This window comes from Mytilus californianus, unplaced genomic scaffold (assembly GCF_021869535.1).
Source record: "Mytilus californianus isolate M0D057914Y unplaced genomic scaffold, xbMytCali1.0.p SCAF_3, whole genome shotgun sequence".
NCBI lineage: Eukaryota > Metazoa > Mollusca > Bivalvia > Mytilida > Mytilidae > Mytilus > Mytilus californianus.
Genome location: NW_026262679.1, coordinates 75,256,088 through 75,273,876, shown reverse-complemented (window position 1 = coordinate 75,273,876; position 17,789 = coordinate 75,256,088). Strand labels below are relative to the sequence as shown.

The 17,789-nt window shown below is 31.3% G+C and overlaps 1 protein-coding gene across 3 annotated transcripts in view; it reads right to left on the bottom strand.

Moving 5' to 3' along the window:
* LOC127733251 (tyrosine-protein kinase CSK-like) overlaps positions 1-16,967 on the bottom strand; it is a 28,778-nt gene extending 11,811 nt beyond the window's left edge. The window contains exons 1-5 of one of the 3 annotated variants that reach the window (XM_052242582.1): positions 16,891-16,967; positions 7,594-7,669; positions 5,854-5,967; positions 4,002-4,102; positions 2,562-2,784 (exon numbers count right to left, since the gene is read on the bottom strand). In XM_052242582.1, coding sequence (XP_052098542.1) covers positions 2,562-2,784; positions 4,002-4,102; positions 5,854-5,967; positions 7,594-7,623 — 468 coding nt within the window. In that variant the 5' untranslated portion in view covers positions 7,624-7,669; positions 16,891-16,967. Of the gene's footprint in view, positions 1-1,382; positions 1,603-2,561; positions 2,785-4,001; positions 4,103-5,853; positions 5,968-7,593; positions 7,670-16,440; positions 16,524-16,890 lie in introns of those variants that run through there. The other 2 variants (XM_052242584.1, XM_052242583.1) reach the window with 2 other exon arrangements.
* Between the last annotated feature and the right edge of the window lie 822 nt (positions 16,968-17,789).

Here is a 17,789-nt window from a genome sequence, read left to right as displayed (position 1 = left end):
GATATGGGTTGAAAACTGAAGGAGGAGTTGATTACACAAAACTTGTTCCCTCTTTCATAAATATTGCTGAAAATGACTAAGTTCCCAAGTCTGGAAAAATGAGAAAAAAATTCTCAAATTATTCCATAATAGCAGGCGCACAATTCAACATATGTGTGATCTTCCTGCAATGTCTCATGGATCTGGTTTAAAACTGTAGGAGGAGTTAACAACACAAAAGTTGTACCAAACTACAAGCCTGTTTTGGACTTCATCCAACAAGGCCAAAAATATATCATTATGCCATACATATATCAATAATTTCAGTCAAAAGACCATGTCAGATTGAGGGGTAGGACTATACAACCTGCTAGAAATTAGATTTACTGATCCTTACACTGAATATCATTGACCATAAGTACAAAACTACATGTATAAAATATACAAATAATTTCAAATAACCCTGATTGAAAGTGAGGTAAGTATTGGATCTACATTATCAGCATCAAATGTAATGTACAGATGTAAATACAACTGTTTACCAAATACTTCTGACCAATCAAAAACTAATGTAATTACAACTGCAGACTTCATTGTCTTATTGCTTTATGTTTTTTTTTTCTAACAATGGTGTACAACAATTATCGTATCTATATAACTACATGTAAACATTCAAACAACAACTATAACAGCATGCACTAACAAAATCAAACATCATGATCTTTGAGCAAAAACATTTTTAATATATTTTACAGATACTAAATTAAACAGCACTTTATACAAATAGCATTTTGGGAAATTTTTTTTTTTTTTTTGTTTTTTTTTGTTGCAAATATACCCAATACAGTTCATCATCTGGTTTTTAATTACAAAAAAAAAACCCACTCCAAATACTAAGATTTAAGCAACGAACCAGGCAAGATTTTTTTCTAAAGACAATGTCATCGTACCCTTTTCTTGAATTATTAAGAACTATGTAATGCAATATTCAAATTCAAGAAGAAGAAAAAACAGTATTACTGCCATAAAGTGCACATAAGATCTTATGGTTTAAAATTGTAAATAATTTAAATAAAACCAAATAATTCATGATCAATTTTTGTCAATAGATATAAGAAGATGTGGTATGAGTGCCAATGAGACAACCCTCCATCCAAGTCAAAATTTATAAAAGTAAACCATTATAGGTCAAAGTACGGTCTTCAACACGGCGCCTTGGCTCACACCGAACAGCAAGTTATAAGGGGCCCCAAAATGTATATTTTAACAAAAACCCTAATAATCAAATATATACCAAGGCCAAGCAAATATACTGATATTTCATATAACATATATATTTTTACTTTGTCAAACAGAATCCAAACCAGCCAATATTTAAATAAAATAAAGCAGCCTATATCTACCTCTACAAGTTGTGCTAAATTTTCAAAATATGATTCCTCATCAATCGTCATTTTGTTGTGTTTGTAGATAATTCTATAATGTTCTACTTTTTGTTTATGACAAACACTAAGTGTAAAGTCCCCTGGGTAGTTGACACTCTCTCGTACAAGGAAAAGTCCATCTTCACGGGGTCTTAATAATTCTTCAGAATCTTCACGTTTTATTTTCCCATGGAACCATCTACAAACATAAAATTCATGCAGCGTGCTCAATAATTCACTGTTAATAACAACACCAAATAATGTGATGAAACTGATATTTATGTCATTTAAAAACTTTTAGTTTCTAGTTAAATTCTAGACTAACAAATGCATGGAAGTTTCTCTTGTTTTACAAGTCAGAGTTATTTCCCTTGGATTTTTCAATCTTCAAAAGAATTCACGATATTTTAAATAGAGCAAAGAAAATATCAACATGCTAAGGACAAGCTCTGTGCCATCATTACCATTTTGGACAATTACGCCTACCCTTTCCTCGGACCAAGGATGCACCCTGGGTGTTTAACTGTGTGGCAATTAGGTTATACAATAAGTATATATTTTACATACACATTAGCATTATAAAGCTAACTGTGTATAAATGCATACACATTAACGAGGAAGTTCAGCCAAATCTACCAATACTTAATTCCATGCACTAACACCGTTATATGACTATAAATATCATTTTCAACACAGGTTAAACTCTGTAACAAAACAATACAGGAATGAAATAACTAATACAGTGCAACATTTATAAGGAATGTGAAAAGTTTATCATTACACTGCTTTATGACTATTTAATTTAAGAATCCTCAAAGAGTTGTATTCAAAATTTCAAAATGCACATGAGCTAAAAAATTAAGGATCCTATTTTAATGTTTTATATGCTGTAAAATGAATAAACACAAGTATGTTGTGCAGGTACAGTTAGTTTCAATTGTTTTATGTAGCAGGATTCTCAAATTAATCAGTCTGAATTCGTTTAAATACACAATGCAAGTGATATTCCAAAAAATCTGAAATATTTCAAATTCTTTCAAATCTGATCCATTGAAAAAATTGTTAAATCTTTTTTTTTCACCTGCATTGAATCTATATATAAATATTACACCATCTACGAACATAAGCTGATGGTAAACAAAGTCATGCCTGGTTTACCTCAACCAGATCAATTAACGTTTGGAACTGACAATCTCCCCCGTCAATCTCCAGCTTATTCTGTCGTAAAATCACACGATAGTGTTCAACTTTGTTATAATACACGACAGACAATGTGAAGTCCCCACGGAAATGTACACTGTCTCTTAATAAAAAGACGCCATCTTCCTTAAACTGGAGTAAATCTTCAGCCTGCTCTCTTGTTATACTTCCGTGATACCAGCTACAGAAAGAGGAAGTTCAATATAAAATCTCTACCTTTATCTATCATATTTTAATTCTGCATCAAATTATTCTAAACTTTTTTCATATGCTTTTAAAACTTATTGCTCATATTGAAGATAAACATAGAAAAATTTTTTAGACCAAGATATCTGTGAATTTAAGTTAATAAATTAGAACATATGAAAAGAAGGCAAATTAAATATGTTCTCTTATTTCAAAATTGTGTATTCCCTATTTCATTGCAAATATTTCATTTTTATACCTCTAGATTACCTGGCTGATTAATCTTATTGTTTCTTATGGTTTTCATAACTAAAACCATGATTTTTCATTCGGTTTCCAAATCAGATTTAACTACAACTACTTTCAACTTAAAGTAATTAATGTAGGTCAAATATCATGACAATGATAAGTCTGAGTAAAAAATCGGATATCAACAGTTAGGTCAAAATACATCAGACAACAACCAGACATGAAGTCACAAATTGTGATATAGGATTGTGAAAAGAACTTATAGTGGAGGATGATACAGGCATAGGGAAACATGATAAACACAATATAACAACTTGATCAGTATTGATTTACAGTAAAAACCAACAGTTTTACTGTAAATTTGCTGTAATTAGATGGGATGAAATTCATAAATTTAAAGAAGTCCATCAAATTTCACTAAAAATACAATTTTAATACAATTTTAACATATAAATTATTATGATTTGTGAATGATAGTCCTGATTGGTTTTATGTCCCTTCATTTCTCATTTTACTTTTGTAGACTAGTAGTCTTTATAATTATCCTGTATACCACCATACTAGTGATGTCATGCTTTAAGTTCTTTAATTTATGGTACAGTAATGAGAAGAGTAAACAATATAACATTTTGATGCACCAGATGCACATTTTGACAAATAAAATCTCTTCAGTGATATTTAAGTTGAAAAAAAAAAAATCAATTAGAAAACAATGATTATTTTCAGTCTGAACTCTATTGAATAATACTTGGAGGAGTTGGAGCAGACAACAGACTTGCATACATTTGTCCTTTTTTATGTTGTAAAGCATAGGAATTTATTCTGAGGATAACTGACAATCTTTTTTGTTTTGTTTTAATAAAAAACACAACAATTTTTAAATATCCACTTTCCAGATTCATTTCTAATGGTTGTATATTATGACAATCTCTTTGAGAGAAAGCATTGATCTGTTCTACTTACGGCATAGCATGTAACTGCACTTCTTTGCGCTTCTGTAAGTAGGTTGCAGGCACCATACCTTCTTGTCCACTTTCGTTCTTTCCTTTATACCAATTCACATCCTTTAAAATAAAACAAAAAACAAACGTTGTTAGAAACGGTGAATGTGCAAATGTACACAGATGATTGTATTACTACTAACCATATATAGAACAGTGTGGAAACTTCATACATCATCTATATACCATAAATATAATCACACAATAAAAATCCTGCACAGTCCAGTAACCAACAGTATGACAACTAACTTGATCAAGGAAATAAAAGATAGCACATTTTTTAAGAATGCTGGGTCAAAATATGCTCATCTCGCTACTAATTCTATGTAGGAAGCTTGCTCAGGTAGCCACATCTGTTGGCTAATTAATATTGCTGCTCTAGAAAACAGTCCATTCTATAATTTTGCATGGAAATAATAAAAAACGCATATATTATGGATTTATAAAAACACAATTGATTTATGGGTGTTATCTTCCAGTACCATTCACAAAAAAAGTTTGGCCATTTCTCAAAAGTATATAAGGCTTAAGTTCTGAACTAAATTTTTCCCTGTCTTGAGATCTTTTTTGAAAAGTGATATATTTCTGGGGAAATCATTAAAATTCCTCAGGAAGATACAGGTTTTTTTCTTTCATATACAGCCGTTTTCTATAAAATTTGTATGTTATCTATTTAAATTTTGAAATCTGCATGTTTGTAACAATGTATAACCAAATTTCTTTTTTACCAAACAAAATACATGAAACAAATTTTGTAAAATGTAATAATAGCTATTATAGTGTATAAGTTAATGTTCTATCACTAACATTAACTAAGCCTATATACGGTATTGGTACTTAATGTCTTCACACTAACAATTAACTACCGATAGGTCTCTATATATAAGGTACTGTGTACATTGTACTTAATGTCTTCACATTAACATTAACTAGGCCTATATAAGTACTGGTACTCAATTAATGGATTCACCACAACTAATGTACAAGGAAGGAAGCTTCAATTTGGCCACACAATGAACTTTGTAATATCATCTTAAAACCAATATTTAGGTTCTAAAATATCATATTTGGATAAATAAGACATTTTTTATGTTTACTATTTGTTTAACCTAAAATTGATAGCTTCAGATTAAATGTATGACTTTGATCCAGTTAATATTTCCTGTTAAAATGCAATTGTGAGATCAATTTTGGTTTATAAAATATTGGCCACAACTTTCAACAAAATAAATTTGTTAAAAAAGGTGTTTATGGGTAAGGCTCACATCCAATCAAAAAATTGATGTTTGTCAGCTTTTTCAGTGCTTGTTGCCAATCTTGTTTGCAGAATCAAAAACTGTACTACATTAATGAAACATTATCATTTTTGTCATAGTATTGCACAATTATGACATCATAATAACATATAGTTACTGATTGGTTATGTTAAAACTTGTTCATTTTGTATTTACCAGATATATTTCATCAAATGAAATCTAAAGTTAAATTTCATGAGCCAATTTTGACCCTTAGTAAACCTGCTCCTTAAAAGAAGAGTAAAGAGGGAGGGAATACCACTCTTACTGTAGATTCATTATCATATGTGGGTAACCACACCAATTTTCATGGATTTCGTGGATATAGGTAAACCACGAATTTAAATGTTCAACAAAGTACAAATTTACTATAGATTTGTATGCAGGTTTTAGCAAAACCACACAATTGTATATCCATAAAACTACCAATTTTTCTTCAATCAATAAAAAATGATTATCCACGAAAAAAAACGAATTATACATATTGGTCTTATATCACACACTAAATGCTGCACTTACCTTTGTATTATTAATAATTGTAATTAAATCACCCTTCTTAAAGGGTAAATCTTCTTTTGATGAACCGGGAAAATTATAATTTGCAACAACCTGTTGGCCTTTTTTCCAGACCTCCTGTTAAAAGAAATTTCAATTACTTAAATAGAATTTAGGAGGATATCAATTTTAATCATTATCAAACATGCACCAGGCACATACTTTTAAATCAAGCTTAAATTATATGTACAAGTAAAGATTCTAGGAAATCAAGCTGTTTTCAATAGAATAAAACCATGATGTATAATAAGATATAAACTTGATGATCTGTCAGTTCATGGGTTGAAAACAGAATAAGGTGTGAGGTATTCACCTGACTGACCTTTGAGATGAAGTGCTTTAGATATCTGGTCTCAGAGGAAAACCAACAAAAAAAATGTCCTTATTTTCACATATTTCAAAAATATTATTTTTATAAATCTTGCTTAAGTGTAAATAAACTGTTAACACAGATATATATATTTTGTGTACATGTATGTCTCGCTTGTAGGCAGAAAATTAAAAAAAGACAATCTGATGGACAGCAACATTGCTAAATAATTCAAAGTTGCTGGACCATGAACTAGGGAACAGGGTCTGGAAATAGATGTCAAACTGATTTGTACTGATAATAAAGCAACTTTATAAAAAATATCATTGATCTATCACAAGTAGTTCCTATCAATCTGACTTAAACATAAAACTTAACATTGAAAATTGCTAATTAATTGAGAGTAACTGGACCATGACCTTACAGGGGCAAGGCCTAAAAATAGTTGTTAAAGTGATATATACTGATGATAGAAATGCAACTTTATAGAAAATATTATTGATCTATCACAAGTAGTTTCTATCAAACTTACTTAAGCAGAAAACTTCATATTGAAAATTGCTAATTAATTCAAAGTCACTGGTCCATGACCTAGGGGACATGGCCTTGATTTAGTCATCAAACTGATATGTACTTATTACATGTATATAAAATAATAATGAAACTTTATAAAAAATATCATTGATCTATCACAAGTAGTTCCTGTCAAACTGAATAAAGCAGAAAACTTAATATTGAAAATTTGTAATTAATACAGTCACTGGACCATGTACCCTCTTTCATAAATTTTGCTGAAAAATGACTAATTTCTGAAGTCTAACATATATGAGGAAAAATTCCTTAAACAATCCATAATAGCAGATGCACTACTTCAACATAATTGCAATCTTCCTGTGAAACTTCAGGGATCTGAACTTGTAACCTCTTTCATAAATTTTGCTGATTAATGACCATGTTCCTAAACCTGGAAAAATTTCCTCAATCACATAATAGCAGGTGAACAACTTCAACATACATGTATGTGCAATCTTCCTGTGAAGTTTCAGGGATCTGGGTTGAAAACTGTAGGAGTTGATACACCAATTAGATACCCACTCCCCTCCCTGTCCAACCCAACCAAAAATGAAACAATTTTTTTTCCAAAAAGAATTTAAGCGTGTTAAACAGGTTAAACTCAGACTTTAATAGAGCTCATTAAAAAATGACAAAAAAATCTTTAAAGCACTAAAAATTAGGGTCAGTATGACTTAGTAGCTATAGGGTTAGTGGAAACACATATTTTTTTTTTTTTTAGGTCTAAAGACATTCAGTTAAAAGAATTACATTAAATCTAATAGACAAAAATATACGCGATAATTTTTCTTTGTATTATTATTTATGAAACAGTTTCTTACCGGCTGATTGGTTCTTGGTTCCATTGGCATAACTAGGCATTTATTATCAGTTCTGAATCAAATTTAATATAGAAATCTGAAAAGAGATACAAACACTGGCATAAATAGGCATTTAAAATTAACCAGTGAAAAAGTCTGAAAAAAAAGAAGGTAAAACATCAATAGTGCTGAAAGTGGTGTTAAACACCAAAAATTGGTCAATCGCTATAAGCCAATGCCAATCTTTTGGTCAGTGTTTGTTCTTATCAGGTGTAATCCTGAGGGAAATAAAAGAAGAAAGTGTCTGAGGACATGATTGCCCCTGTTCAAGCTTGCTTATAATCTGATAATACTTGAAAATGCTTTTTGAGAGTATTTGATATCACTGCTAGTTTTTATTAAAGAGTTACAGTGTGGAAACAAAAAAATTTGCAATTTTCCAAGTTATAAAAGGGCATAACTCTAGAACGGCAAGTGACTCACTGCCCAAATTTGAACTCGAGTTTTGGTTCTTAGAATTTTGACATTTTTAAAAGTTTTTTTTCATCTACTTTAGTTTAGTTCAAAGTTTAATCTACATGTATCTTTCCTATAAACAAACAAAAAAATTATAAAGTGAAGAAAGACTAATAAACAATTTGCAATGTTTAACTAAGCTCACGTTACTTATTTCTATGTCCGTTAAGAAATACTTTAAGAAGTAGAGTGACAAACATATATATTTGTACAGTGACTCACAGTTTTTATATTTGCTTCTTCATATGAGATGAGTACATTTTTACACAGTAATCGAGTACATTTTTTTTTGTCTGTCATTTGTACCTATGACCATAAATACATTTTCTATATCTTTTCTCTTGTCTCTGTTTTGGATACTTGTTTTGTCTTATATAAGTTTTGACAAATGGCATGGGACAGATCTAAACATGTGGTCCATGAGTAAGGGAGAAAACATTAAAAGGCATGGGGATCCCTGCATGATTGTCACAAAAAGAATGTTTCCAAGAAAAATTCTGCCAAATTTTCCTGTTCACAATTATTACCAACAGGAATACTTATACAAAACATGGAAATATTTTAAGACATTACTTGACCTTTCACTATATTTATAGCTTAAGGTCAGAATAAACATATGTAAAAAAAATGTAAAAAAATAACATAACAAAGATGATCAAAGATTGCCAGTAACATTATATATATAACATGATAAACATTCTACATTATTTTAACATACGGTATGAGATTATGCAGAGTTAATCAATCAATAATGCATCTACAAGTGGTTATAACAGGAAATGTACGGTTCAAGTCCTGTTTCAGTTTGGTTTTCCCACTTATCATCGTCATAGAGATTTAATCACTTGACAGATGAAAACCCTTATGTCCAAAAGAACAATGCATTTCATTAAATGATGACAATTAATTAAACATTTCAAACAATCACTTCACCAGATGTGTTATTCTTCTCCATAAAATTTTCCTTCTTTAATATTACTATTCTACTACACACATTATACATACAGATATTGAAAAATGTACTGAAATGAAGTTTATTAGTCATAATAATATCAAAACAATAAGACTTAATGTATAGTAATAATATGCCAACAAAAAACAAAACAGACCATCAAAATTAAATTGGCTATCATTTTACCATGCAAATGTATGCACATGAGAATTTGCCATAAAACTAGACAAAAGTTAACACTTTTAGGTCTCTTTGGTTTTGTATTTCCCTTGTTCTTATATACATTTTGGCTTTTCAAATTTTGGACTCATTTCTTGTCTAGTTTAATCGTGAGAAGTGATTCATATGCAATAGATATGGAAAGTTTGATTTGTTTGTTCTAGAAGCTAATAAAAATGATCAGAAAATTTTGGAGGGATTTTTTTTAGATAAGCAAGACCCTAAACATGTAACTTTTTTTAAATTAGTAAAACACCTGTTTATGCATTAGGTGAAATTTACTTCCTTATTTACTGGAGAAATATGCATAAATTTCAAAAACAAGAGACATAAAATATGATCAAACATTGTGGTAAAATACTAAATACCAACTAAATATCACAACACCTACAGATGACAAGGCATCTAATCATGCGTGACAAGGAAGCCTTCAGCTACATGTTTAATTACTAATCAATGTGGTACAAGATATGGACCACCTGTTTACAACAAAAAAAGGGGGTGGGGTTTATTGTAACCAAATGCTTTATCCAGTTCGACAAAACCTTTAGCTATATTTCTAAATGTTTATATAAAAAATTTCAACTTTAAAAGTTATGTACATCTTGTGCAAAACAGTCATTTTTCTCATTGTTAAATTTACTATTTTAAAATCAAACAAAAAAAAAGTCTTTGATATTTATTTACCTGTGATCATGACCACAAAGGAAATTGAAAACAACTGTTTTGAGTTTAATTCAGAATTTTACTATCATTTAGAATTATCACTATTTTATTCACATCTTTGCAAAATAATGCATAAATTTAAGAAAAATGTGATAAAATTGATTTTAAGCAACTAAAGGCATAAAGGACTAAAGACATAAAGGGGTTAACAAAGAAAGATAATATTTATTTCGTTAGTTGATACTTCGTTTTCTCCTTTTCCAATTAATCTGCACAAAACTACACTTGATCTTCATATACATTGTAAGGTACCAAACTGTCTTCACATTGTTAATATTTTACTTATCATAATGATTGCTACTTGATAGAGAGAAAAACCTGGTGACATGCTGACAGTGCAGTCTGAGCAAAGATTGAAAAATGCCACATCTTCTATAGACTTAAAGCAAATTTTTTTGTCTGCCGTTGTAGTTAACCCAGTTGCAATCAGCGAAACTTATAATTCATCTGAGGAAGAATATTCATGATAAAATGACGTACAGGTATTTAACTCTACATGCTTCACAAGAATCCCCCCCCCCTTTTTCCTCAACCAAATCCAAAGAATCATGTATCAGCAACAATTTTGTGAGCATTCATAATACTTAAATGTTTGCCTTCTGGTTATTTCAAGAATTCAAGAAAATAATGCATTTGTCCACAATTTTTACACAATTCTGGCCAAAAGGCAAAACTTAGAAGTTAAATTCTAATTATATAGGCAATCTGCTTTTAAACAGCTTTAGAACATTGTATGTTATATAACTAAATAGTTTATTAGGTACAACAATTGATGAATTTGGAAATCCAGATGTTTAATATTATATTATATTCATACAATTTTACAATTTAAAGGTATTCACTGAAATAAACTGTTCATCATTTCTGATGATTTTAAAATTTTGACATGAATAAAAAATTAGAAAGTGATAGTTCACACCCTTTTTCACAAATAAGAAACACACTTTTTGTTGAATTTTACAAATGAGATTGGGTGTACAAAATAACTTAAAATAATTTCACCCATTAATCAAAACGCAAAAACACTGGAAAAGGCATTTGCCATATATACTAAGCAATAAGCATGTCGAAGTGTTCTCCCTTTTTTAACAAGAACAGGATTAGATCCTCTATCACAAGTCACGAAATAGTGTCATACCAAATATCAACTGTAAATAATTATCAGTTTTCATGGTTATGTTTAAACACTTTTACCAAGTATAAAATATAAAATATAATGTTTTACTGACACTTTATAATCAAAAGAAACATGGTTTCATAAATCAGATTTCATTTATAATTCCTAATCATATTGAAATTTCTAGTATTTATATTACATTGACTCCACCTGTTCCTTTGGAGCCCAGATGCAGCTACCTCTGGAGCTCAGTGACCTAAAAGAGGAGCAAGGAGTTCTCATGTTGGAGCTAAGAAGCCTTATCAGTTGAGCCCAGAACCAACAAATATTGCTCAAAGGAGCACAAGTCCATAATGAAAAGCCTGGAGCGGGAAGATAAAATCAAGATGGAGCCAAGAGCCTGACTGAAATTTACAGAATGGAACAAATATATTTCCATGGGAAATTTCTCTTTCTTTCATCAAAGAAAGTTACGTTTTTTGTTTTTATTCAGTGTGAATATTTACTAGGGTCCCCTTACACTTGATAAATTATACTGACAATATAAAATAATTAGAAGATGTGGTAAGATTGCCAATGAGACAACTCTCCACCAGGGACCAAATAACATAGAAGTTAACAACTATAGGTCACCATACAGTCTTCAACAATGAGCAAAACCCATACCGCAAAGTCAGCTATAAAAGGCCCCGAAATGACAAATGTAAAATAATTCAAACAAGAAAACTAAAGGCCTAATTCATGTACAATCCATTAAACAAACAACAACCACTGAATTACATGCTGCTGACTTGTACTTACTACAACTATATAAAAGACATCTTCTATCCTTTGTAAAAGGTTCTTGATACTATACATAGTCAGTATTGATAAAGTAAGGTCATAGACCAATATATACATGTATAATATAAGAAATGGAGTACATCTGTAAATGTCAATGAGAAAGAAAAAAAAAACATCAAGAGGTTAACAAAGGGATTTCATAATTAACAAGTCTATACCCATGACTCACACTACTTCAGAATCATAGGGAGAAGTGACTTCTCTTTTTGAAATTGAGAGGGAGAAGTGGTGAGATTTGAAAGAGAAGTGCTTGTTCGCTCACAGGGCTACAATGTTTGGTTTTTACTATAATACATTAAGGGCCATATGTATCTTAATTTTTTTATATTGTTCAATTTGTACCTGGGTATACAATTAAAGTAACTGTTCAAATTTAAAGTTGTTTAATTTTATCATATCTAGTTGCACAATCATATGAGTCCTCTTTTCAGAAAAAACAATTAAATATCTGGCACTAATAATAAAGATTTTTTTTATATCAAAAAGGAAAAGAAAGTTGTTATATCAATTAATAAAATGCTCCCCTGGGCGCAGCTTGATACGAACGCAGAGGTCGAACCCTGAACAGTTGGGGCAAGTATGGACACAATATTCAAGCTTGATACAGCACTGAATTTGGATTGTGATTTAATATTTGACACAGCATAGGTTTCTGACACAGAATGAATGTGGTCTAAGAACTTATAAATTTTAATCTACCTATTCAAACCATATCATTATTATTTGCTTTTATATATAAATCAGAAATAACCAATTTAAAATGGAAAATTTTAAAGAAAAAAAAAAGGAAAAAAAGGAAAAAAAAATCCCTCCCCCCAAATTTTTTGAACCCCCTTATGATTCATCACCCCCAAACTCAATCCAAGCCTTCCCTTTGTGGTATGTTACCTTGCAGTACAATTTCAGAGCCATCCATACACTTGAACACAAGTTATTGTCTGGAAACTAGAAAAATGCTTGTTTTTTTGCCCCTTTTTGGCCCCAAATTCCTAAACATTTATGGCAATTACCCCCAAACTCAAACCCAGCTTTCCCTTTGTGATATGGAACCTTGTAGTACAATTTCATAAAGATCCATACACTTACACACAAGTTATTGTCCTGAAACTAGAAAAATGCTTGTTTTTTGCCCCTTTTTGGCCCCTAATTCCTAAACGTTTTGAGAAATTACCCCCAAACTCAATTCCAGCATTACCTTTGTGATATGGAACCTTGTGGTACAATGTCAGAGAGATCCATACACTAACACACAAGTTATGTCTGGAAGTTACAAAAATGCTTATTTTTGGCCCCTAATTCCTTAACTGTTGCTACCATAACCCCCAAAATCAATCCCAACCTTCCTTTTGTGGTATTGAACCTTATGGTAAAATTTCACAGAGATCCATTCACTTAAACTAAAGTTAGAGTACGAAAACCAATGTGTCCCCTTTTGGGATCAATTTTTGCCGTCAGCAGTGCCATTCATGCGTCCGTAGTCATTATCGTAAAAATCCGGATTTCGGCCAGAGGAGGTCCGTTTCCGATGAAATCCCAACTCCGATCCGTAGTTGTACAATAATATGCCCAATAATACAAATGGCGGACGAAGAAAAATTTACAAAAAATAAACGATGTTTGACACGCTATTTGGAAAGGAATATGACGTTTTTAATGCATTACAAGGATAACAAATTTACTTCAGACAAATTGCATCAAGTTCTAATGAAGTAACAACTTATTTTGCCGAAAGTTAGAATGATTTGATGTACGCTCTGAGTAACAAGTACCGGAAGTTATAAAAAATTGTTTTTATGAAATAACATGCCACCAACTTTGAAATCAATGCTTTAACCTTTTTTCTGAAGAAAATAAATCGTTTATGCCTTGAATTTCTTTACTTTTAAATGAAAAATTGCTGTTTCATCGTCTTGGTAAAAATTGAATATTGCCGATGACGAAAGCGACTGAAAGCGAGTATCGTAAACCATAGGGCGACTTGTTTTCGCTTTTGAGGGTAGGGAAACGCGAAGTGACGGACGGGAAAGCGACTTCTTCCCCCTAGTCGCCTGATAGCGTGTGCCCTGTATACCATGTAGCAACCTCTAAATTACCCCCAGATCAATGATTGCCTGTTTGAACGCTGGTAATCATCCACTTTCAACACTATTGTGCTATTTAGTGGCCGTTATATTTTATTGGTGGAGGAAGCCGGAGTGCCCGGAGAGAACTATCGACCTTCAGAAGGAAAACTGACATTCCTAATCAATTAAGATTGGAGTTGAGTGCACCTGCCACCTGCGGGATTCGAACTCATAACCTCAGTGTTTACAGGATAGTGATACAGTATTTCGACTACTTAGACCACTCGGCCATTGAGGCCCCGTTAAGATCAATGAAGGTAATTGATTGATTGTTGTTTGCACTATGTCCAGTGTCAAATACTTCATGCATATTCAGGACAAACCAAAGTTGATAAAAGTTATAACAATTCACTCCGTTAAAAAAAAGTAGCGACTGCTTACAGATTCTGTAATACAGAACCAAGGTTTCCAAAACGGTTGTATTGTCCAGACTTGCAATAAATTGTATTTTTGACTTGTTGTGCAGAGCCTAAACTGGACATGTACATATACATGTAAAGTGTTTGCCATTTTAACATAATTCAGAAAAAATTGAAGTTTATGCGATCTTTTTTACCTTAAACAGCCACACATTTCCGGTCATAAAAGTGACATAACCAATAAGTACTATCAAAACAAACCCTACTTTAATACCCTCTAATTACAATCAAGGTAAATTAGTTGCCTGACAGCTGAAATTTACCTGTTCAGGCAACAGGAAATCTATTTTGTACCTAACATTTGATTGGTCTATTTAAGTTATTTTCTTAAACTTCATCAGTTTGCATCTAATTGAATAATTCAAAAAGATTTAGGTTATCAAAAATTTCAAAGGTAGTAATAAAGGTTTCAAGTGAAAAATCGTCAGAACCGCAGTTGTGAGATTTAATTACGTATCCGAATTCTTCAAAAATGTTAAAATCATCATTGATCATGTTGATACCTTTATCTAACATTCATTTAGAGTATTTTCTGGAAGAAATAAAGTGGAAAGAGCCACTTAAACTCAATCTGTCAGAGTTGTCTCAGTATATGTCTTAAATTGTCTTTTATAGTTGCACAATTATACTTTATCTACTTGTCAGAAACAACAAACTAAATATCTATCACTGTTATGACTATCAAAATTTGTTTGTTTAGTAATGGGGAAAAGAAATTATCTTTTATCAATAAAATTTCAATGAGAAAACTATTCTGTTGATGAAATTCATTGTTTCTCAGTAAAAAGATATAAAATTTTTACACAAATTCAAGCAGCTTAAATCAATAAACTGAAACAATGCATTTACATGGTGATACACATATACATTTAACTAAGGGATCTAATCAAATGTGGAATGCATATTTTTCACTTTGCGTCATTACTCTCCCGTCAGCTGAGGCATTGGTGCGTTTGTGGTTATTATTGTAAGAATACGGATTTGGGTCATAGTTGGTTGAAATAATAAATGACCAATCTGTAAAGTCAATGCTTTCATCACCTGTCTTAAGAAATAAATTGTCGCGCGATCCTTGACTAATGAACCCCAAATTGTCAACACTATTTTTCAAACAGTTGCCCTTGCATATTACCCTGTTCCTGTACTGTTGACAGATGCTGCCAAGTCATACGATTTCCAGCTAATTTGTATATTTGATTACCAAAAAAATTGACAACAATAAAATGAAAATAAGATTTGTCCTTTCTTACAGGTAACAAATGCCTCTTATCTATACTCTATTATATAAACCTAATCGCTATTTGGAAATCTACACCGCTTGACCTGAGAATCTACGCCTCTTGAACAATAATCACTTTTCCATTGTGGCGCCAGATATTTCTATTATGACGTCAAAATTTTACGGGAACCTTTGTGATGTCCAGTAATGGCTGGCAAATAGCGATAAGGTGTATACTTCTTGTCTATTCACCTTCATACACCTTATCGCTAATCCCGCTTGACCCGAGAATCTGTCCCGCTCGAACTTTTGACGTCATACAACAATCACTTTTCCATTGTGTCGTCAAAATTTTACGGGAACTTGTGTGATGTCTAGTAATGGCGGACAAATAGCGATAAGGTGTATTGTTATAGATATCTACCCTTTGTAGAGTTGTCTCATGCAGAGAGATTTGGAAAGGGCAGTGACATCAGACATTTGACAATAACTTGCAACTTATATATGAGAGGACCAAACATAATGGGTGAAGTTTTTTTTTTGTATTTCTACATGATTATAATCCATTTTATTCACCTATTACGGCAACAGGGCGATGATCATAAACAGTAGGGTAGACTTCAATATATATTGTCTGACCTAGACTAAATATGTAGCAAAATGTTAGCTAAATATCGTGCTTGACAAAAATTTAAAAAATATTTGTTTTTCATCAAAATGGGATTCATAATTACCTAATTGTACAAGAAATGCAATTTCTTAAGTTTTTTATCAAACAGGAAGCAAAAAGTGGCTGCCATATTTTCTTCATACAAAAACGCCCTCTGTGAGTACAAGTTAGATAACTCTAATTTAAAAAATGTTACTAACCTAAAAACCATAAAATAAATAAATGGATGTAAACCCTTTTTGTTTAATCCACACACTTAATATCAAATCCACTATTTGAAAGTCAACCTAAAAGATATATGTATACTGCAACAGTCTATTGTTTTCTTATTCTTCAAGTAACAATGTCAATGAAATCATGAGACATGAAACTCAAGTTACACTACAGTATTAATTGCAACTGTAACTAATATATGTTTTGATCCTAAATCGCAGCTATAAAAGTCAGAGGTTAAAAAAAATATTTTTTTTGGTCGCTTGGCTGTTTAAAAAATCCCCGATCATCAAATACATACCCCTAAGACATATTTTCCTAAATGAACGATGGAATTGACTTCCTTGTGGGAAATAAAACCGTCAGTCAAACAAGGAAGCATTCAGTTTAAAATAGATTATTAGAGTCAAATCTTACAATATAACTGTTATCATAGACATTTAACTTATATAGATCTAAATACATCCTCTGATATTTTGGATAAAAGATCGGAAAAGGCAACATTTTTATAATATCACGGAAGAAAATGCCATTATCATGATAAAAAATCCAAATCATTAACTTAATAATTTGGATTTTTTATCACGATAATGATTTTCATATGATTATACATGTTATATACATTGCTTTAATATCTCATCGTATGTAATGACTTGAATGGTGATTGCGACATATTTGAAGGAGACATGTGGGCAATATCAAAATATATGATGTAGCCGCGGGATGTCAATATAAACGGCGAAAATCTTAAACTTTGTGCCGGTCTCGTTATAAATACAAAATGCAAGTACGATATATTATGAATAATAATGCATATAGTACAATAATTAGAATTAGATATACTAGTAGATGAAATGATTATAATATGCTTGTAAAGGATGGAGTTATGTTTTTTCAAGAAGTTATGCGAAATTCAATGTTTAACCATGTACAAGAATTACGGACATTTCAAGGCGAGATAACTCGTGTTACTTTTCTATTCTGGTTCCCATCTTGTTCTCATCGTCTGGTGACCAGTAGATAAGAATAGATAACTCCCCTAAACGAACACCCCGCCAATAGATGTCACTTTGACGTTATGCCTATATTGTAATTTATGATATTAGCAGTTATACGATAATTCCGAACGCAGTTGGATTTAAGAAAGAAACCCCGCGTACACTATACACAGATGAATGATGAAGAAATTACCGATAGGAA